This window comes from Homalodisca vitripennis, chromosome 2 (genome assembly GCF_021130785.1).
Source record: "Homalodisca vitripennis isolate AUS2020 chromosome 2, UT_GWSS_2.1, whole genome shotgun sequence".
NCBI lineage: Eukaryota > Metazoa > Arthropoda > Insecta > Hemiptera > Cicadellidae > Homalodisca > Homalodisca vitripennis.
In genome coordinates this window covers 186,943,048-186,967,855 of record NC_060208.1, presented here as the reverse complement: position 1 = coordinate 186,967,855, position 24,808 = coordinate 186,943,048, and the positions used below count along the sequence as shown (strand labels likewise).

General features: G+C 33.1%; 1 protein-coding gene across 3 annotated transcripts in view; it reads left to right on the top strand.

The window, feature by feature from the left end:
- LOC124355147 (kinesin-like protein KIF21A) overlaps positions 1-24,808 on the top strand; it is a 214,866-nt gene that overhangs the window by 153,476 nt on the left and 36,582 nt on the right. For all 3 annotated transcript variants that reach the window (XM_046806127.1, XM_046806126.1, XM_046806128.1), the window contains exons 17-19: positions 5,551-5,706; positions 12,109-12,265; positions 23,115-23,220. In XM_046806127.1, coding sequence (XP_046662083.1) covers positions 5,551-5,706; positions 12,109-12,265; positions 23,115-23,220 — 419 coding nt within the window. The remainder of the gene's footprint in view (positions 1-5,550; positions 5,707-12,108; positions 12,266-23,114; positions 23,221-24,808) is intronic.

Below are 24,808 nucleotides of genomic sequence, written 5' to 3'. Positions count from 1 at the left end.
TATTTACAAACATGTAAAAAAAAAACAGAACGTATTCTTAATTGCCCATTAAGCTGTAAACCGAGCAAGAACAGGTTTTAGTCGGGATATCACAGTGCACAATTATTCTTGTTAAATTAATAACATATATTAATTAATTATTTACGTAACACTAAATTGCACTTTTTTAAGCAAGGAAGTGGACAAGAAAAGGCATTAGGTGTTCATAGTGTGTACTTAAAACACTGAAACCCTTTATTTATCTACCAGTATTTAATCACATTTCACCCATACATAATTTTTACTCGTGTCCGAGGATTTTAATTTTTCCTTCAGTAGTTTTTTTCATTTGACGTGAAATCCATTTACACTGTTTATGCAGCAAAACTTTCGAACAAATGTTTAAGCACAAATGTTTGAGTTTTCTTTACACTGTACGCATGAAATGGCATCGCATGAGATGACTTTGTCAGTTGCTTTTCATGAGTCTTTTCACAACATTTGCTTTATGAGCCACTTTCTTAAATAACTTTTTGTAGGTTTTGATGGCAATCTCAACAACATTTACATTAAGTTGACTGAGGGAGCTAAAAGTCCACTGGAGTCAGTCAGTCACTTTCACGTTTGAAAAAGTTCTGTTCAGAATTAGAAGTTCTTTGTGACTTGACAGCTTAGATTGTTTGTCGCAACATTTTGTTAAAACACTGTTCACATTTAAACTTTCTATGATATGTGTGGGCCATAATAACCTGCAAAAGTATACTGTAGAACATTTCTTCTAAGGTAACAATACTGAACAATCGTCCGAATTGGAGGATCATTTGACTTTCGGAAATCATTTGCTGATGCTTCGTCTTCTTCAGACGAATTTGATGAATCTGAAAGCGGTGTTGCTTCCTTACTCTGGGACTGTGACGTTCTTCCCACCTGTTGCACTAGGTCTAGAAGTGCATCATAGTCAGGATTATATGATGTGGTTTTGGGTGGTTCTAGGAATTGCTGAATAGTGAGTATACGCATTGTACCTCTAAGTACTGCGGGACACTTGGGATTTCGATTCCAACCCACCCTTTGTCTGATTGAAGAAAATAAATTTTCAAGTGGGTCTTGGTTTAGTCCTTGATGTAAGTATGTATTTACAGGCCCTTCTGATGATAAAAAAGTTCAGTGTATGCGCGGATTGTTAGTATGTATGAAGCCATCGAAAAACAGGGTGGTCTTGAAACTTTGGGACTTAATTTCTTAAGGTTGGTAAACAGGTCCAAGGCGTTGGCAAAAAGGGCATTTCTATATGGCTGTTACTTGAGCTTAATGCACAAGAGTCTGGATTTTTAGAATGGTGTGTTCTGCTGTTCATTTGCATCAAATAAAGAATTTATTTGATTCAGTAGAAAAGAGGACGTTATCCAAAGCCGTATCGCTTTTTTTTAGGCATGGCACAATTTCGGTAACAGTTTTTAATGCCGCTGCTGTCGTGTGGCCTGAATATCTGAGTTGCAAGAGAAAACAAGAGAGTTTTTGAAAGGGGTTTGGCCAGATATGTGCTGGTGTTAGTTGAGGAAGCTGCTCTCTGAGGTACTTTCACTTTTATGCTATCAATAATCAAATAATTGTCTTATATCGGAAAATGAAATGGTGTGCCGACATCATAGGACAAAGTCGTGGGTGTCAACAAGATTGTTCCTGAGGGACTTTCAAAATGATGAGGTGGATCAAAAAGTGCAACAACTTTTTGTCCACGACTTGTATAAAAATATGGTTTGGTCCAAACAAATACACCTAAAGTCTTGTAGGCTTTGACATTTGTTGTTGACTGGACACATACCATAGCTTTAACATTGAGGCCTGCATTCTGTTATGTTATTGATGCATTCTTCGATTATAAGCCTTGTTCTGACTACCCATCAGGCCTTTATCGGAAACAAAGTAACCAAAATTGGGAGTTTCCATTGATTAAAAACAATCCCCAACCATTAAAAACAGTTGCTCTCCTTTGCAATCCTTTTTTGAGTGTCGACCACAGACTACCTATGTCTTCATAGCCTTCAATTTAGGTCGTATTGTGTGAATATTCTAAAACATTTCTTTATAGACATTTCGTTTTCGAACATCAAAAAACACATGCTTTTTTCCAAAGTATTCACTTACTGTTTGATTTTAATTTAATTTGTTCCATTAGTGCTCTATTAAATCCTGTCCATGAAGCATTTTTTTGTCGATATCCATATCCTTATTGTTGATTCTGCTGGCCAAAAATCAAACACTTTCGTAAATAGGTTATACGTAGAGATGGAGATCTCAGGAAACAAAGCGGGTAGCAAATTTTTTTTCGTCGGAACTCTCCAATGCATGTTCTTTTTATGACTTTGCATTCTAAACAATATTTCGGCTTCTTTGGATTTGAATTTCAAACCTCCAAGCCTGCTGAACTTTAATAATAGGCATTTTAATCTTGAAATCTTGGCTCTTTAGATGCCAAGGTTTTTAGTTTGTGAGTTTATTTTAGACAGAAAGTTGTTTTTAGTTGGTGACCATGAAATAAGGCTCTCTTAATCTTAGAAAGACATTGTCTTGCAGGTGATGCACTTTCTATCCATGCCATGAACAGACGGCGAAACAGTTTCAAAACACTGAAGCTGGCTGAAGAGGGTGCTCACGGTCGAGAGATGGATGTTCTGTTAGAGGGGACCTTCCAGAGATATCTTCTAGGTGACTCTGCAGTACGTTTCACACGAGGAGAAGGAGAAGTTTGATGTGAAGGACTCTGGAATTGGCTCTTTTTTTCCTCTGAAGAATACTGTATAGGTACAGCAATATGGACGAGTCGAGACCACTAGGTAGAATGTCACCTTGTCGGAAATGGCCTCTCACATTAGCAGCTTATTCTTCTCATCGATAACGGCGACAGTCCAATAAGATCTGGGATTTCCTAGAATAAATTAATTTTTAATATAAATCTGTATAATTGATGTTAGGTCAAGGAATTCCAGATGTTCATTTCATCTGTGAATAAAAGCCGGCGCTTAATGGAAAAATTAAACTTCTGAACATCACACGTGTTCACACAAATATAGTGTAAGCATATATTATAAATGACTAATATCCTGTTATAATAACAATTTAATTTCTTACACTGTTTTCTGAATCCATATATCACTATTTTTCTCGTGGAAACCTAAACATCTTTAACCCTTTCACTTTAAACCTACTGTTAGAACAGTTTTTGTACTGAAACACCTAAGTTTTTTTTTTTTTTTTATTTAGTTTTTTTTTTACCCGACATTTTCAACTAACAAATATAAAACTAACTGAACATCACACACGTGTGTTCACACAAATATAGTGTAAGCATATATTTATAAATGACTAATATCCTGTTATAACAATTTAATTCTTACCTGTTTTGATTCTTGAATCCATATATCACTATTTTCTCGTGGAAACCTAAACATCTTTAACCCTTTCACTTTAATCCTACTGTTAGAACAGTTTTTGTACGGACAGAACACCTAGTAGTACCCGACATTTTCAACTAACAAATATAACTAACTGAATACATCAACACGTGTTCACACAAATATAGTGTAAGCATATATTCATAAATGACTAATATTCCTGTTTTATAACAATTTAATTCTTACCTGTTTTCTGAATCCATATAATCACTATTTTCTCGTGGAAACCTAAACAATCTTTAACCCTTTCACTTTAAACCAACTGTTAGAAACAGTTTTTGTACGAACACCTAGTACCCGACATTTTCAACTAACAAATATAACTAACTGAACATCACACGTGTTCACACAAATATAGTGTAAGCATATATTATAAATGACTAATATCCTGTTTATAACAATTTAATTCTTACACTCGTTTTCTGAATCCATATTATCAACTATTTTCTCGTGGAAACCTAAACATCTTTAACCCTTTCACTTTAAACCTACTGTTAGAACAGTTTTTGTACGAACACCTAGTACCGACATTTTCAACTAACAAATATAACTAACTGAACATCACACGTGTTCACACAAATATAGTGGTAAGCATATATTATAAATAACTAATATCCTGTTATAACAACTTTAATTCTTACCTGTTTTCTGATCCATATTTCCACCTATTTTCTCGTGGAAACCTTAAAACATCTTTAACCCTTTCACTTTTAAACTACTGTTAGAACAGTTTTTGTAACGAACACCTTAGTACCCGACAATTTTTTCAACTTAACAAATACAACGCAGTAGGCTGAACTTGAGTCAGTGGGAGGGTATCAGTACAGAGCGGGTGAGAGGTGGGGCGACGTGAAGAGTGAGCCGCGCCAGCAGTAGAACGTGATCAGTAGGATGTGTGTCCTGGTTCACAGCGGGTGAGTGGAGGGGATGCGAAGCCCGCGCCGCGCCGCTTGAATTAGCACAGTGGGACAAGTAGACAACTCGTGGCGGTATACACCTAGCGCTCCACACGGCGCTCGCTGAAATACTAAAGTCCAAATGTCTGTATAGAAACGTATCTATTGTCTGTGCTGTAATGTTTCTTTGGTTAGTGCTGCTATCTAGTGGAAATATTTCAAATGTTTTGTGTATTTCTCTGATAACAGTAATCTTAATCCTTTTATTCTACAAATATTTTTGTTATGAGCTGCCTCCTCACTGTATTTATTTTAATTATTTGTAACTGCGCTTATATTTATTAGTTGCATCACCTGTATTCATACTGTTTTTATAGTTTTACTAAAATATTCTGTTTGTTCTGGTTGAAAAGATGGCATGTTCTAGTTATAGATGGCCTTGTAGTGACATAAATCAGACATTACTCAGGATTTAATGTGTTATGAAGAGTTTTTTTGAGAAATAACAATCTTTAAAATAATATATAATATGTCATTTACAAGCCAAGTTAAGTTTGAATGTATTTGGAAGAAGTATAAGAACGCCATTTAGTGTTCTCCTGTGACAGATAAGATAAATTAATTCAGCCCAGTAGCATCAGGAGTGCTTCAGAGGAATTATGTCAGGAAAGTGTTCAGAGACACAATTCAATTGAAATACCTAAATATCCTTGCAGACATAGCTCTAATGGTAACATCTACTAAGCGGGATATTCTCACAGTGTGCATCTACTTCAACTAGCTTTATGCTGTTTTGAAAAGAACTGTTAATCAAAATAACAGAAATTGAGATATATGAATATGAAGAAATTCAATACTGACATGCCATATCAGGTTATAGAGACATGTGTGGACTTCCAAAATTAAACACTGCACTGCACTTCTTAGCTAGTGATTATTTGCATTTGATTTTTACAACATTTTACCAAAAAGATATGTCCCTTAGAAATTAAACTTACATATCTGGTTTGCACCTTATACATTTTACAGTACCTACCTTCCTGTTTTATTCATCAGTCTTTACTCTGAAAGTGTCAGGTTTTGAACTGAGTTTTCATATGTAATCAATCTCAACTACAGTTAAGTATAAATAAATGTATATGATAAATAAGTATAATCAATCAATATGAGAATTTGTATATATACTCTTTCCACTCACTCTGACTCTTGAATATCCACAGGACGCTGAGTATAAAGCCTGAACCTCCCATTCCTTCACCAGTCCTGGGCCGTAAGACGTTAGCAAGGCAAGATTCCACATCTCCTCGACCTGTCAGAAGGGGAACGTTTGTTCTGTCCTCTGGCACGTTCCTAGGACGTTCCACATCCACGTCTATGTGAGTGTCAAGCATGTGGTTCAGTGGCATTTTATACGTGTATTTATCACTGTGCACTCTAGATTTGTTTTTATTTCGCTAGCACTGTTGTAAGACCAGTTTGCATCAGGCGTATGGCCAGAATATTGCTGTCATAAGTTAAGAATATTTTATTGGCCAGTTAAGATTTATTAATGATATGCATTTTTGTAACTTTGGTGCTAATGTTATGCCGTAGAGTAAATTACGCTGTATTTTGTTGTATCTTTATTAGTTATTATAGTATTTTTTTTATTTCACAGATAATAAGGAACATTTTTAAGTAACTAAGTAGACATATACATGGTTTTAATAAGTATGTAAGAAGATTAAGTGGACCAAAGAGTTAAATGTTTATGTGTGGACAGTTCTTTTGTAAACTTACTTGTTCTAGGTTTTATGAAGTGGTGTAACAGTGTTTAATATTTACTAATCAATTCATATTTATTTTTTAACTGTGCACTGTGGTACTCTAAACAATGTATTTTTAATGAATTTGTTTTTAACTGTATAAGGTTATTTTTATTGTTTTGTCTTGATTAACATATACATCTTTTTTAAATCAGTCTGTAAAAAATGTTTAATGTTATTATGGACTTTAATATTTGATCAAGGAATTTGTAAAATTCAAAGTACTACAGTTCTATATAACCTTTGTAATACAAGCTGCAAATACACTTAGTTGAAATCATAAATTTGGGTCACTATACTACTACTAATCTTTGTTATTTATTCATGTACATAAAATCTTTCAGACAGTGTATATTACTTAGCTCTTTTGGTTTAAAGTCAATTAGAGGATTTTTACTGTATATTTTTATTTGTATAGCATGTAAATTAATTAACGTGTTTTAAGTCAGAATGTTATGAAGGTTGTGAAGTTACGCTTTAATTAATTACTATTTAGTACTAATAAAATGTATGGGATATCGAAGACATTGTAATTTTAATGATTGTTGTAATGTAATGACAAGATTCAGCCTTACTTAGTACCTTATGAAGAGTTGTATGTACCTCAGATAGTGCCAGGAATGGTGTTAACACTTCAGTAACCAAATATTAATATAGATAAAGACTTTTCCAATGTACTTAACATTTTAAACAACTGCAGTGCAATATTTTTAAGTTTTAATTAATTATGAATTGTAATTTTTAATAAATTGAGGATATTTTAAAATGTGTTTTCTTTATATCAAATTTTGTTACCCATTATTAAGAGGTAATGGGCATTTTGAATTTATAAACTAACAGTAATTTGTGTTATGCATGTTCTAGACACTGACACTTAAAGTAATAAATTATACTGTTGGAAGTATTACTAGTAACATGTAAACTAACGACTATAACTTTCTGGTAAATGGTTCAAGTTATTAAACTGTTGTGTTGTAATTAGAGTCTTAAAACACATTACAGTATATAGAAACCTGTTTATTATTTTTAATTAACTAGTTCTAAATTGTTGAATTAGGTCATGATTTATGGGGCCAGTTGAAAATTCTATGAAAACACAAAAGCCTCATTAGATAATAGAGAGCAAACCATCAAATTAAATGGAGTAATAGATTATTTGTATTACTTTATTAGGAATCAAATTTATTGTTTCATGAGCTGAAAGATTAGATGACTGTTTGCTCACACTGTAATTTGGATTTAAGTTAGCCAAAAAACTATTAATCACGTACTTCTAAGAGGAAAATTGTCGTCTTCTTGTTTTGTTTATTACGTGTCATATTAATGAGCTGGTAGATTAGATGACCATTTTTTCTCGTTGTAATTTGGATTTAAGTTAGCCAAAAAACTATTAATCACATACATCTAAGTGAAAATTGTCGTCTTCTTGTTTTGTGTATTACGTGTCATATTAATGAGCTGGTAGATTAGATGACCATTTTTTTCTCGTTGTAATTTGGATTTAAGTTAGCCAAAAAACTATTAATCACGTACTTCTAAGTGAAAATTGTCGTCTTCTTGTTTTGTTTTGCATATTACATGTTATATTAATGAGCTGAAAGATTCGATTACCATTCACATTGTAATTAGAATTTGAGTGAGCCAAAAACTATTAAACTCATACTTCTAAGTGGGAAATTTTCCTCTTCTTGTTTTGAATATTATGTGTTGTATTAAAAGTAAGGGTATTAAGTGGACATGCAGTTACCTGCCTACCACACATTTGAGGCTCTGCTTTTAACACAGAGAAAAAATTTAAAACTGTGTTATAAATCTTTTTGTAAGAAAGTATTATTTTGCTAAGAAATATTATATGTCATGTATATTATTACATGTAATTGTAATATTGTAAAATTAAATGCGGTAAGTTTCTTAGGAGTAAAAATCAATATTCATTCAAGGACAACCCAGAATGTTTTTGTGCCTTCTTTGCTTTAGAGAGCATTTGTGATTGTTATAATCTTTTGTTTTGTATCAGTGTTTTAGTGTTAACTCTCAAGCTGGTGTGAACCATCATTAATTGTCAAGAGGAACATTTGTAACAGTAACACTGGAAATCTGGTGTGTGAAGCAGATGTTTAGAAATCCAAATATGTTTACACACACATATATATATATATATTTTTTTTTTTTTTTTTTTTTTGCAAAAATGATATAGTATAGCTTACACATCCATAAAACTAAAGAAGTCAGTTTTTATTTGATTCTCTTATTTAAAAAAAAAAAAAAGTTTATGAACAATGTCTTTGCTGTTTGCGCTAGTTCAACTAGCTTACTCGAACATAACCAAATAAAAATTCACTCTTTTAAATAAAAAAAAACTTATAATCTACAATGCAACTGTATTTTTGCCAGCACATTTTTCTTCTTTTATCTCGTTTTTAAGATGTATAAACGATTTACAAAAGTATTTTCAACCTTTTAAAAATCTTGTAATTATAACAAAAACTATGAAAACCATGCAGACCCAAATTTTATATTATTTTCTTGGAATATCATTCTTATGATGATTGAATTTTATGCACCATCTAAAAATGAACATCTAAAAAAATAGCTAAAACATGTATTTTTAGTAAAGAGCAAATGGACCACCAGTTCGAGAGTTAATTAGATATTTATGTTTTGTTTACGTATTTTATGTCCTGTTGTTTGTCTTTGTCTTCATTTAATTTCACTACACAATAAATGTAAATATTTACAATTTTTAATATCGATTTAAAGTTCACCCTTTCAGCAAACAAAATCTTGGTAATCAGTTGTAATTTGTAAATACAGTACAACCATGTTGAACAGATTAATTGGGTCCAAAAGTGATCTGGATGAATGAAAATCCAAATAAACCAGGAATATGTTTAAAAAATTGTAGATTACAAATAATAAGGAGTGTATTCGTTAGAAATGTTACAACAAAAGAAGGTATTATTTATTATTACAGAGATTAATCATACAAACAATCAACAAAAAGAAATGTTTACTGTTTCGTAAAGTTAGTTAGCCAGTTCTTTGGTACATTGCTTCCGGAAGTACGAACACACAAACATTTCCAGCCATAATTTCCTCTGACAGTGTCAGCGTGTTGCTCAAAATAAACCGTTAGCATGAGTCATGACATATTCCAGTTCTTCAATATGATAGTCGTTTTCACTGTCCCCTGTTACTAAGCTGATGATACAGTTTGTATGTTTCACAGTGAGAAACCAATCAATTACTGTTTCACAATTGACAGTTGTCAACCTCTCGCAGGCTTACTATAATATTGTTAATTTTTTATTATATCACATGCCAGTACTGTTGCCAGTCTGAAGCCAATCAATTACTGCCTCAAAATTTACAGTTGTCAGCCTCTCGCAGGCTTGCTATAAAATTGTTAATTATTTATTACATCACATGCCAGTACTGTTGCCGGTCTGAAGCCAATCAATTACTGCCTCAAAATTTACAGTCGTCAACCTCTCGCATGCTTGCTATAAAATTGTTGATTTTTTATTATATCACATGCCAGTACTGTTGCCAGTTTTGTTAATCTAAAAAACACACTATGCTGGAAATTCATTAATTTTTTTAAATTGGACTCTCTCCACTCTGTAAAACCGATCTGAATAACCCAGAGATCCAGATAAATGTGGTTGTACTGTACCAAAAATAATTTATTTCTTGATGTTTATTACTAAATTCAGTTAACCCATTGCGGATCACTGATGAGCTGGGCTCGTCACGCAGCGGCCGGGCCTAACGTGACGGTGACGAGCTCAGGTCGCAAAAGCGGTCTGCTTTTAAATTTCCCTCCAAATAGTTCTGTTAATGTCTGATAGATCGGGCGATCGTCTTCACTTGTCTACTAAGAGTGTTTAACAACGGTCTATGTTTAGAGTTTTCACAAGTTTTATAAATATCCTACAGATCGCAATTGTATGTCGACATTGAAAAATCATTCATATGAGTTTACTCTCTGCTTTTTAGCGCTTCTGATTGGGTGTTTTCCTCAGTTCTTATTACAATACTTTTGAGGTTAGTGACACAACTAAACGACGCAGACGTACATGTTGGTGGGTTTTAGTCTAGACAATGGCCCGGATGTTGCAATCGATTCGCCCGAGCCGCTTTATTTAGACTATGATTCAGACATCATCCCTGCCACGCTGTAACCTTGCTCGCGTGTTATCGTTCCTACATCACGGATACCCCAGCAAGCCCATGTTCCGTCTGAAAGAATACCTTCGCAGCTGAATTTTCTAGTATACAATAGCGAGCGATACAATGTGGCGCACCATTGCTGTTCGTGCGGCCGCTGACCGTGAATTAATTCACGCCCGCTGGTGCCAGCGCGCCAAAACAATACGATCCGCAATGGGTTAAATTATTCTAACAGGATAAATTTCAATATAAATTTATTTAAGTAAAATCTGTTTTCTAGTTAAGTATTACATTATATTTTAAAATATTTGCATCCATCTATATTCTGTCTTCATTTAAATTTAATACAGTTATCCTAAACCAACACTTGGTTGTTAGTGTTTAACTAATGTCACGTGTTATAGCATACTTGTTGGTCAACAGTTTTCAGTAGATCTTTTTAGTCTTCTGTTAGTTTTCCCTTAATTTTTCCTAACAGTTGGATATCATGTTAATTAGTAATTAATCACACAAAGTCTCTTTTAATAAGTTCTAATCCATCACCACTGTTCTGTTATTTTCTCTCTTGTTATAAGTATGTCTATGTCGCATTTCTAAAAGCAACAATAATAAACTTAACACAGTAACAAGAATGATCAGGTCAGTCAAATTGAGTGTAAAAATATGATGACAGGAAACAATTCACATTTCAAGAAGTTTTTGTGTTTCTGTATGTGTACTTATAAACCCCAGACAAACTGCTACTGTGTATCAAAATCACAATAGAGACATGCTGCGTCTAATCTTTAGTATATAGTACTGCTTTGTACAATGCACAAACAACATTTATTCTGTAAGGAAAATTTCAAATTATTAAAAGTGCTATTTTTTACACTATTATGAAATTTATTAATAAAACAAACTGACCCTTACAATTACTACTGAAATGCTGTATTATATTTTATTACTATCTGTGACACAGGGAATATAATTAATAAACCAGAAGTGCTTCTACACATGTAAAATCAAATAATCTAACTCGATGTTCCTTGTACAGAAATGAAGCTTCATCAAAAATATCAAATTTATAAGTCTGTTTGTCCTTGAGATATTGTGCAGAAAGATAGAAAGACAGATAAATAAAATTTAACACTCAGCCAATTAAAGTCACCAGGGACAGATCACAATCTACATACTCCTAGTATATTTGTAAGGATGCGGTAGCAAGAATAATGATATTTTTGTTTTCTTCTTGAGGTAATATTCCAGAAAAAATATTGAATGCAATGATATATAATGTATTTTATACATACTGTTTGATAAAAAATAAAGAGGCGATGTTCATTGTACCGAGAGCACTTCACCACTGAAAGAAATTTGACTACCAGTTTGATGGTTAAAGTTTATTATTGATGGACATTGCCATCATCGTATGTTACAGATTATAAGGTAAAGTAAAATTTTATTTATTTATTTTTTAACTTTTCATATAATTTTGGCAGTGAAAATATCAAAATTATAACTACTAATTTAGCTTTTTGATTTACAATTTCTTGAGTTTTATCTGTTTTTAACATTAAATTATAGTCTCTTAAATTGTTCGAAACTATTTTTGATCAAAGACAGATACTGGGAAATAAAACATTAAAACACATGAGTATAGTATGTTTAAAATTTGTTTCGGTCTGTAGTCCTTCTAAATAACAGAAACTGTGAGTTTTGTTGTGTAGTAAAGAACACTGAGTGTTCAGACAATTTGACTGGCCTGCAAGCTGTGGTGTTGTGTGTGCCGCTTTTAATGCAACTAATGTAATGGGGTAGGGAGCAAGGGTTGGACGTGAGTCCTCCGCAGTCGCCTCCTGCCTACCGCAGGATGACCAGTCGGGAGGAGAATGTGTTTTCTCGCCTCACGTCCGGCACCACCCAGGCATCCGAGCAGCAAATGGGCAATGGCGTCATCTCCACGTATCAGGGAAAGGTAGGTACTGCCATCAGTCGGTAGTTTCCTCTAGTCAGTAACTCTTACTGTGCGAATATTCCTACGAGAAATCTGATTCCATTAACAATTGTTACTAGCAATCGTAGTGCATTGCTGCTATATATAGTGGACAGGAAGGTGAGGCCAAGGCCGTGAGAGGCCACATCTAACAGTATTCGATCTAATCAGTGTACTCTTCTTGTACAGACGGAAAAGAAAGTAATTTCTCTTATTCACTTTTTAAAAACTTAAAATAAATTGAAAAGCTCTAAGATGTGCATTAAAACGCACATAAAGAGTGTTAAGTTTGGTCTGGTAGTATTGTTTTAGTTTCTATCCTTTTCCCAAAATGAAGGAGAGAAGGCAGATTATAATCTCAAATCTGTTAAATAGAAGGACACAAAAACACCATTTACAGAATATTTATCTTACTTGCATAAGAAAACATAATGTAAAGTTTGTAATTTCATCAAATAGAATTTAAGTGTATATAACTTCTGAAAAATTATTTGTATTGTTTACTATAATTTACTGGAACAAGGTAAAGACATTTAACTTTTGATTAAGTTCATAAAGCTTGTTCAAATATTGGATAACAAGGTGGCATTATTGTTTCAAAATATTGAATTGATCTTCCTTTTTGTGAATTGGGACAAAATAATATATATATATATATATATATATATATCCAAAAACAAACACTAATGTGTTTAATAAAAACATCCCCAACATCTATCTATTCATTTTCACCACTCAGACAATTAAAGTAAAGAAGCACTGTGTTTGACTAATAAAATTCCAATTTTAAACTATTTTGTATATAGAAATTTTTTTGTAAATTGTAGATTTTGTTCGTGTATTCTTTCTAGAATGGGTTATAAACAGTAGCTGTTAAATTTGAAAAGATTTATCTTCATCTTTCTTGAAAATTGGGATCAACTCTAGTAAGAAAATCAATCTTCTTCTTTATGGATAAAGTTTTTAAATGTTTAAGAACAAACTATGTTGTAAACCAAAACATTTGATTTTTATTTTATTGTTAAAAATTTAGAAGGTGTTATTTTATCTCCATCCAATTATATACCTAAAATATCTATAAACTTGATTTGATGGATCTGCACTGTTGAAATTTAACTAATTCCTATTACAAAAGTAAATTTAAACCTTATTGTTGTTAAACCAATATTATTACTGTATATCTTATTGTTCAGATTACCTTCTGACATTCAGAGGGCTCAAATCAGATTTTACAATGTGGTTCATGTCCTAGTTGTTATACAGCAAAACACTCCGATTGAGTTGATACACTTCGATTTGTTAACCCTTTTATAAATTCCCAATTCTGAGAGGTACTGATTATTTTAGAAATGCCTAAATCTATTTCAATCTCATGTAGCATATGGGAACATCTAATCTTATGGGAACACCCACAACAGTTTCATAAATCCTGCTGATTCAAAAGAATGTTAGAACAATTTTTCATGCTGAAGCACAGAAATCCTGAAGACCAATTTTTATATAGACTAGGATTCAGTAATTAATCTACATATTTCATATACAAAAACTAATACACACTCATTTTTTTACCAGGCAGGATATATATATATATATATATTCACACAAAAACAGATGTAAAACCAAGCTAGAAATTCCACAACACCAAGTAGCTACACTAACTAGGGGCTTCTTTTAAAATAAATATCTCAAAATCTTTAATAAACTTCCTAATACTGCATACACCACGCCTTAGAATAATCTTTGTTTTAAACAAAAATTCATGATTGGTTAATTAATCAACCTTAATGCTCATTAAATGAGTGTCTAAAAGACAATACCTGTATTGTTTATTTATTTTAATTAAGTATTGTATTCTTGTTCACTGTTTTATGTTTAGTTTAGTTAAAGTTAGTTAGTTAGTAATCTAATATTTAACTGTCGCATTACTCAATAGTAGGGTATATTTGCAGTTTTTAATTTACTGACAATGCCTATTTCTTGTAAAAGATCAATGAAAATAAACTTATTGATTCTTATTTTCAACACTTATTAAAGTTTAATCCTTGAAAATAATGTCAGTTTAAAAATACTCAAAATACTTCAAATTTGATGTAGTTTCAGAATATATACACACTTATAGTCTTGAGAGACTTTTAATAAAACATAAGGAAGAAAAAAGTCACCTTCTAAGCCATAATTTACATATTTGCAAGGGTTTACATGATTAATTGTAAAAATTAATTTTTAATACAATATACCATCCAAGTATTGTACATAATTTTTGCAGTAAAGTACAAGGAACATGTAAGAATAAAATGTAGCAAAAACTCAAAGTGTGTCATTTCTCCAAAATGTTTAAAAAGCAAAATTTGAGAAAATATTCTCAAACTTATAAAGTTTTTATCCATGAATACGATTTCAGTTTCCAAACAATCATAATATGTAAAATGTTATGTAGGTTTTGAATATACGTACTTACAGTCTAGGAGTCACAAATTACTTTCATTAAGGGTCCTTTTTAAAAAATAACATGGTTATTGTGGTTCGGAAAGAAAATACTCCCTATGGGCTTAACAATTGAAATAATAAACTGTATTTTTTAAATATGTGTAGATACAATATCAATGAGTAAATAAACAAAAGGATGTACCATGGGGTTTTTACAATATTCATGTGAATAATTACATTTTTCCTTTAACATCTGAAGTTTAGTCTAAAGTTTGTGCAGGCAACTGTCTTTAAATCTTAGTGATGTTCGTTTGCAAGTCTGCTTCAGAATTTATTTTTAATGAAGTTCATCTTAAATTAAAAATGCTGCTTTACAAAAATTTGTTGACCTAAACAATGTGAGAATTTTCAAGGCTGTTTTTATCCTGGATATTTATTAGTGCAAACAAATTTTATCCAAAACTCTTGACAAGAAAATTCTTTTTTCTGGTGTTATAGAACTGGATTTTCTTGGAAATTGATCATTTCCATCTAAAGAGCAGCCTTATTACTCCTGAAAATATTTTTGCAGCTTTATTGCTCCATTCATCAGCAGGATCCAGAGAGTAAATGTTACTGAGGATGTCGACAACATTCTCGATCTGTGGATCTGTTTTCAAATTCCAATTTAAGATCCTTAACGAACGTGTTGTATTGGCCAATATCAAGCTTGTTGTCACTGCTGATCTTTATTTAAATGATGGAAGTGCAAGTGTTCATTTTGAAGATCTATGTTGAAAAGATCTAGTTTGCACAAAAAGCTTTTTACTTTTGACAGGAGCTCCCATACAAGCTTTTCTTTGCCTTGAAGTTTAAGGTTGATATCATTGATGTGTTTAAAAATATCAGATAAGAAAGAAATGGAAGTTAAATTTTCTTAATCGCTAAGAAAACTTAAGTAGGTGTTAGTAGATGTCTGATCAATGTTGAAAAGAAAGGTCTTCAGTCAGTAATGTCACATAATTCATCCTTATCCAAGGTATAATAGTTGGAATTATATTTAACTGCTCTTTCACATCAAAATGATTTTCTTCTCTCAAAACGTTTATGTTTCTTGAGTAAGTACTTGCAGATAACGGAATCCGTTGAATAGTTTCAACAAAATCCTTTCTGTTATCAAACAAAACATTGCCTGCCTTGAACATGCATTCCTTAACTATGTCAGCGTCGGTGAATGGTTCCATATGCTTAACAAGAGTCCAAGAATAACATAAAGAAGCCTCATCACATTTCACCTGCTCAGTCATTGAATAGACTCATGATTTTAGTCCAAGGTTGACATATATAGGTGGACAATAAACTCGCAATTTTAGATTTACGCAGGTTACTACTAAGTTTTACCGAGCTTTTAACTAACACAAATGTTTGTTGACAAAATCAAGTACATCGGTACTGCTCCAACATGATTTGAAAGCATGAAACAGTAAAAATTGGTCCATTCTGGAAAAACTGTCTATTTTCAACTTCCATCTTTCTTTCTTTTATTTTCGTTGTAAAAAATAACAGGTACCTTAACTCGTAGCGTAGCCAGACAAAAGTATTTAGCGCAGGTGGTGTTGGCATCCGTCTTTCAATATAAAAACAAAACACTGACTAATTGAATGCGTGGGCGGGTGTCGTCATTGCATACTCCCTCCTCCACCCAATAACACACCATGCCTCATCACTCACTTCGAATACTGACAGTCTTGCGCTGTGCACCAATCTGTTGGCAAATCAACGACGGTAGAAAAGACAAAGCACGGAAAAAAATCAAATAACGTACTTAACGGGGGGAGAGGGGAGATAGAAGAAAAAACTTTCTTTTTTCCAAAACATACATTGAGCTACATTAAATGTAAACATCAATTGTACATAAATAGCGTCAATATCTATAAAAATCTTAAACTAAAACTAAAATTAATATTTACAAATAGTTTTTTAAGCAGTTTTCTGCTAATTGTTTGAGAATAATTCTCAAATTGAGTGTAGAGCTTTATTTGTGAAATATTTCTTAACTTCGCTATCAAACATTTTGCTATTGCAATCTTTTATTTCTTTGGGCAAACAGTTAAAATATTTTTTCCCATACATTCTGTTTTCATTTCATAGAATGTCAAGTTATGTTTGTCAGTGCTGATTTTATTACATGTATTGTAGTCATGCGTTACTGTTAAACATTTTATAGAACTACTTTTAATATCTTTAATGACATTTTGGAATTTTGAGCTCACTAAACAAGTGTTTTACTTAATCTCCTCTGTTAAGGTTTAATATTATTCTAACTGCTAAAACATTCTACATTACTCACAGTTGATTGTCAGTTGATAAAAATTAATTGGGTTCTACCATTTGTGTTGAAAGTTGAATTTGCTCCGTAAAATACACCCTGAATATTATTTGCTTAAATTCATTAAAAAAAGCAAAAAGTTAATTACAGTAAGGACGTGATTACCCAGAATTTGATTATTCAAAGTACATTATAAGGATAAAATCATTTCATAATCTAGTCACGAGTAGAATAAATTAATTTCAAAACAGCAAATTACTAAACTAAATCTTTTATGAATTGTTTTATACATAACTAAAGCATGATAAATCGTACTGATTTTAAAATGCTTTCGTGAGTGTTACAGCAGTGAACGAATCATAAGTGACTGCTGCTAGAAGGCAAACTGTACACTTGGCCTTAACAATGTTTCTGTGCAAATAAAGGAACATTGGTAACATTTTAATAAATAATAAATGTATATTTTATTTGGTAACTCTCTTGCTTAACAAAGTAAGAGTTACTCGTAAATACCCAGACAAAAAGTAGTACCCAAGTTTGAAGATAGTATTTGAGCAGGCATTGGCCACTGTAAATTAACAAAACCTTTTCAGTTAATTCATGTGTTAAAAATTAAATTAAATAGTGACTTACAAAATTACTTAACCGAGATAATGACATTAGGAGCTCCATAACGTAACCAATACCAAATTTTTCAAACCACAGGGTTGAGATAAAAAATTAAGATGGTAATTTAAAACGACTTTTTCTTACAATTCTAAAATTACATACTCAAAAACAGTGCACTTGTACCTACCATGTATTAAAATTTGGTCTTAATCAAAATTACAAGTTTCTGAGTTATGAAAGTTACAGTTTGGTTGAAAAATGCCAAAAACCGGTACCTTTTTTGTTATTACCAACATAAAAATGGCAAGTTACTGTTTATAAGTTATTTGCTTTATATTTTTAAACATAGAAATAACAAGCGAAATTATAATGTAGCTTCAGTTATTGTAGTTATACTAGTTAGTTTGTGGTTAACATTCAAACTCGGGTGTTTAAAATTTTTGATTTGAGAGTGGTGTTGTATAGTTATGCTTAGGAGACAAAGTAAAAATGTTGTTTACCTTATGGTAAAAGTTGTGTGTAAGAGGCATATCCAGAAAGTAAGTGTACTGAGGCTGTCATGGCCGGAGGGATTATTATTAACGTGTTGGATGCACTGCCATGTAGCATGATTCCCTCCCTCCCTCCCTCCACAATGAGACTGTTTCAAGGTCAACATGTTGAGAACTATCAATTTAACAATAAGTTTCATAAAATATGTCAATCCAATTTCCCGCTAAGTGCAAAATCACTGCGTTATTTGTTACCTTGTTTGGGATGGAAAAACTGCGTTTGAGGTTTATAATGAGGTAAAATCTGCATATAGTGATAAAGCTATGAATCGTACAAGTGTACTCAAGTGGTGTTATGAATTAAAAAAATGATTGTTCATTTGTGCATGATGATCAGAAGAGCGGAAGAGCTTCAATTGTGGAAAAAATTTAAAATGCACTCTGTAACAATGGCAGATTGACTGTGAATGAACTCTCTGCAATATTTCCAAACTTTCCAGATCTCTGCTACAAGAAACCATCACAGAAGAAACCCTTGGACATCGGAAACTGTCCACAAGGTGAATCCCAAAACAGTTGACACACTAACACATGTTAAATCGAATGAAAGCAGGACAAGAGTTTTGAGATGGTACAAACTCCATGGAGATAAAATTCTCCATCGTGATCGTTTAGAATTATACAGTTTTTACCTCATCATAAACCTGAACAGAGATGACACCGCATATTTCACAATTGGCGGGAGAAGATTAGACCTCATGAAATGACATGCAGCATTATCAAACTCAATGTTGTTTATAGAAATGAAGAGTCGTGCAAAATTTCAAGTCTGTAGATAAATATTTTTTGAGGTATCGACAGACAGACAGGAATTAAATGTTTACAATCCTGCGAGCAATAGGTTTCGCTAATGTTCAACCAATAATATTTAGAGATAGCCCACTACATGTAACTGCCAGAATTAAACTATAGGGAGAGTTTTATTTTGCTTGTAGTACAGTATATAAAGATTTGTAATATTGATGACGAACTGAAAATTGATAAATTTTCCATGATGGATAAACGATTAAAGTTAATATTGTAGCAGTAATAAGTCAATTTCAAGCCAAATAAAAAGGCAAGACTCACTTGTTACATAAAACAGTATTCTTAGTTCTTGAGGATAAAAGGATTATCATACCTAATACTTTCTGATAGTCAGGCTGCACTGAAGGCAATGGATACCTGTTCGATTGATTCGAAAGCGGTCTGGGAATGCAGGAATGCTCTAGCAGAGCTGGCAACAAATAACAGAGTAACACTCGGTTGGGTACCGGGTCATTAAGGTATTCATGGGAATGAAAAAGCGTACATCCTCGCAAAAAAGGGAGCAGAATCCACATTGGTGGGGCCTGAGTCAGGTTGTGGGATAGCCTTCTCCAACATCAAAGCTCTGGTCAAAGATTGGGAAAAGAGGACAAGACACAAGAATTGGAGTAGAGCCTCAGGTTTAAGACTATCCAAATTGTTTATCTCTCCTTATGCTAAAGGGTGGACAGCTCTCCTAATACCAGAATAAGGAGGATATAAGACTGATATTAGGAATGTTGACAGGACATGGCCCTCTGAGGAAGCACCTTATGAAGGTAGGCCTTAGTCAGAGCAGCGAATGTAGACTCTGTGGAGAAGTGGAGGAGTCAGCAGAGCACATTTTGTTGGATTGTCCTGCCATCGTAGAGACTCGGAAAAGATACTTGGGAAAATATCACCTCAGCCCCAAGGACATTAGAGAACAGGAGCCCTTAAATCTGATTGGTTTTTGCAAAAGCCTCGGTCTTTGAGGGCCCAAATTAAAGTAAGGGAGGCGCAAAGGTCCTTTTTAGGATTAAGTGCGGGGACAAACTGTCCTCTTCCCTCAGGAAGGAAAAAAAAAACCAATAATATTTAGAGATGGCCCACTGCATGTAACTGCCACAATTAAACTATAGGGAGAATTTTATTTTGCTTGTAGTATATAAAGATTTGTAATATTGATGACGAACTGAAAATTGATAAATTTCCCATGATGGATAAACGATTAAAGTTAACATTGTAGCAGTAATAAGTAAATTTCAAACCAAATAAAAAGGCAAGGCTCACTTGTTACATAAAACAGATAAAACAGTATTCTTAGTTCTTAAGTTTACATGGCGTGTATCATGACTAACAGCTGTCTTTCGTGCTACACAGTGTTGAAACATCACTTACATATTTACATTCTTGAAATATTTCTGTTTCAACATTTGATTCTTATTTCAACAACTTGTTTCGGTTTAACATCTGTTTACTGAAGACAGCTTTCCACAACAAGGCTGAACTCAAGAATGTAATTTTGTATAAGCGATTTTTCTATGTGTGAACCGAAAAACACATCATATTTGTCATAAAATCGTATTGACACCAATCATAAAATAGTAGGCTTTTTTGTAACACTATGTTTCACTATTGATTTTTTAATCATTGAACGGGTAAATTTCCAGAAAAATTTTGTTTTTCCTGGTATAAAATCTGTGAGATATGAACAAAGAGGCATCGTGGTGAAGTATGAACCTGTAGTAGAAATAAGAATGAACATAGTTATTGTGGTACAAACAATTTGAAACTTGACAAAGTTGGAAAGTTTTGCTTCTCCTAGTAGAGCTCTGGACTCAGAACCCGGTAGGATTATAATTTCAACTGCAGCTTCTACGACATATCGAACTAAGTATGCTTTTTGCCCAAGAAAAATTATCATTAAGCCTTATCTCATATGATTCCACATGCAACTATAATGACATTATTAGTGTCTGAGTTTAAAACTGTTAGATTTTGTTATCTCAAGGTGTTAAGGAGTTATAGAATCTGCAGGCCAAACCAGTGATGATCCTAATGCTTGGGATCCACGGAAAACTTGATATCAAGTGAGCTTAGATATTTGTAGAGGCATCGACTGTATGAAGAATATCTGGAATCAAAGGAACTGAAAACTAAAATAATCTTGAGTTAGAGACTTGGTGATAAAAGATCTGAATAGATTAGAATCAGGCACCAGAAGATTTAAAGACCTCAAACTCTTGTGAAAAAGAGATTTATTCATATAATGCCGGAAGAGGAGTTCTGAAATACTAATAAAGCTAAGGTATCCAGACATCTAAATAAACCACAGATTTTAGCATGTAAAGAACAGGGAGGTTTAGAGAACTTTTAAGACTGGCATTCATGGTATAGTACTGCACAGTAGTAACTGGTCATCAAGTAAGGAGTCATATTCGACCAACTCCGGGTGATATTGATTATATTTGAGTCACATCTGATAGACTGACCATGGACGTCGGCTTTCAACCTGTGTAACCAGTTGCACTTTAGTATTTTCCTATCAATTCAATTGAGTCTAGTAGTAATAGGTCAATTGAATTTAATGTGCTCAGCACAGGTTTGTGATGGAATTACTACTCTAAACGACTGACAACTCGCCACTGCCTTCTGAGATAGCCTAGCAGTGTCTAGAGAATTATGAGGTAATGACAGTGGCAGAATGAGACTTTGATGAACCGGGATGATGCACCCTGAACCTTGACCGTGTTCCACCCAATTTTTGTTGTGATGCACAGACTAAACACTTAATAGACTGTTTAAAAAAATAGTTCTTATACTCATATATAACGAGGACTACCTGAAGATAATATGTTTTACTTATACGTAAAACATGTTTTATTGTAATTCTTTATTTATTTATTGTCTAGGTTATTTCTCTGATATATATATATATATATATATATATATATATATATATATATATATATATATCCAATAATTCATAATTCAGCATGGCTCAAGTCCTGACCATGCCGTATTAACGGAAGTTTACTGTATTCTCATATTAGTTAAATGTTGTAACATAAATCGTTTTCAAGAAACCTATTAAGAGTAGTATTCTTTGGTGAATTTTGGGATTTCATTTGAGTCATTGTTTTTGAGAATGAAATAACCATAAAATACAAACGGAGCAATATTTCAGTGTTTGGCATGTGTGAAAATTACTAAATTACAAATATGGTTCGCTGGCAGGTGGTTGTAGAGTTGCATTCCCACGTAGGATGGTTATCACACAAACAGCCTCAGGCGATGTGCTGGAAGGTTTAAGGTACTCAATTTCTTGTGTTTACCTGTTCCTCTGTAATTTCTAGCCATCAGCGTACATTATCACATCATGAATATGAAGTGAGACGACATTGAGGATATGAAAGACTAAATGCCGTTAAGTCCAGCATATAGTTTTCTTGTAGAATAATTATTATGGGTGTCTTGTATAGAGAAATAGAGAAAGGTGTGCAGAAACATGTGCAACCTAGAAAACAGAAGGATAATAATGAGACCTGGAAATAAAATTTGTATAACCCTGAGATCTGAAACAATAAGAGAACTATGAGGATCCCAGGAAACCTGAAAAGTCCTGATTCTAGAAACTAAATCTTTGTAAACACAGAAACCCAAGTGTATATCATAGAGAGTGTCTCTCTCTGAGATGCTAATAACCAGAACCCCAGGTGGGTCTGAGGAACTGTCAAAATCCACTAGTGAATTGACTGTTCACCAGCTTCACTCCACATCAGATACATTGCCTTTGGCTGCTAGAGGGTTAGTATAATGGAATCTAAGGAGCACTTTATCATCAAGTTATAAGTCAAGATTCCAAATAACTCATTGGTAGTAAACTGCAAGAGGTCTTTATACATGGTCAGTGGTGGATTTCACGTAATTGGGACCTAGGCTCGAAAACATTGGTGCCCCTCCCCTGAAAGCTTTGTTTGTAAATTTTGTGAAAATTGTTACACCTAAGGTTGCAAAAAGGAATAAATATGAAATTCTTATAGACATATTTTTATTGAATTTGAAGCACTTTAAAAGAAAATTTATTATTTTGTAAATAAAGAAACTATGAGAATATTAATGTACTCTTACAATTTGACACCATTGATTTTGTGTTTGTATCCTACAGATGGCTCTTAGAGCACCCCTGGTCTGCACTCATGTGGCTGAAGGACACTCAAGGGCAGTTCTGGCAGTAGCTGCCACAGATGATCTCCTTTTCACTGCCTCCAGAGGTAAACTGATGTACTATTGTTTCTTTCGATTTCACAATATGGTAAAACACTTAGATAGTAAAGATTGAAACTACAGGTCCTTTGATTTCTGGTAATTGGGTTATGAATTAGGGAAATTATTTTGCCTGAATAAATTATTCAATCTTATATTGGAGGTACACAATATTCTTTCATGGTTTAAATGCTAAATATGAGGGCTATTCAGAAAGTAAGGAACGTTTCCACCTGACGCAGACAGGTGGGTGCCAATCTCAGCTCGGCACCTCAGTCAGCGTCCAGCCGTGACAACAAACATCTCCGCGCTACCATATTCAGATTTGAAATGTGTGCTGCAATCGAAAATCCCGCCAGTTGTAAAGTGAGGTATGTGATTCGTTTTTAGTTGCCTACAAACTTACAACCAATAAAAATTCATCAGGAACTGTGTGAAGTGTACGGGAACAACGTAATGACTGAAATTTCTCTCAGTAAGTGGTGCATTCAGTTTAAAAGTAGCAGAACAAACGTTCTATGATCAAGAGAAGAGTGGACGTCCGAGCATTGTGACTAACTATCTGGTCGCCAAAGTTGACAAAATAATCATGAAAATCTCCGTTTCACAATAACTGAGCTTTCTCTATGTTTTCCAGAAATTTCACGGACTTTATTGTTTTAATAGTTGTCCAAAAAAAGCACCAAGGAAAATTGTCATCCACAATTAATTGTGCTTATGCATGATAATTCCCAACCTAACACGGCAAACCATACACAAGAACTTCTGAACTTATTTAACTGGGAAGTTTTTCCTCATCCCCTCTACAGTCCTGATCTTGCTCCAAGTGATTTTCACTTGTTCCCGATGAGGAACACTGAAAACGACACTGACAACGATGGGAAGCTCCAGGTACGCATCACTGAATGTCTGAGATCACTGGCGGCAGAATACTATGACACAAGAAATTCAAAGCTTATCCACCGCTATGATATAAGTGCCTGAATTTGTATGATGATTATGTAGAAAAATGGTATTTTAGTCCCTCTTTTACTTGTATATAATAAAAATGTTTTCTTGTACTGGTTTTAAAAAAATTCCAAAAACATTCCTCACTTTCTGAATAGCCCTGTACACCAAATAAAAGAAAATGAAGCAATATAATTTTATTCATGTCATCTTTACACATCGATTGTATCATTTCACATTCCTCATCTGGTAAGTTGAAAAGTTTTACCAAAATGTTAGTAAAAAGAAACAATAATTACTATTAAAAACCAGAACCACGCATAATGTTAAAGTTGCAATTTATTGTCACAAATCTATATCATTTTTTAAATTTCTTGATTTTTATATGGTGATTTTAGATATATTAAAAGTATTAGATATTGATACACAATTAATATCAATCAAAAGATCTTCAAGGAAAGGACTTTTCCCCATGGCCTTCCAAATTTTCCAGTGGTTATCTTATGTGAGTATTTTTTTCAGTTTCAAACAGCTGATTACTAAAGCACATGTGGTGCTCAGGCAGTTATTCTCAATCCCTTAATTAACTTAATATCAGTTGATTGGTTCTAACTGTATTTTATAAACATACTTGATTAACTTTAAAGT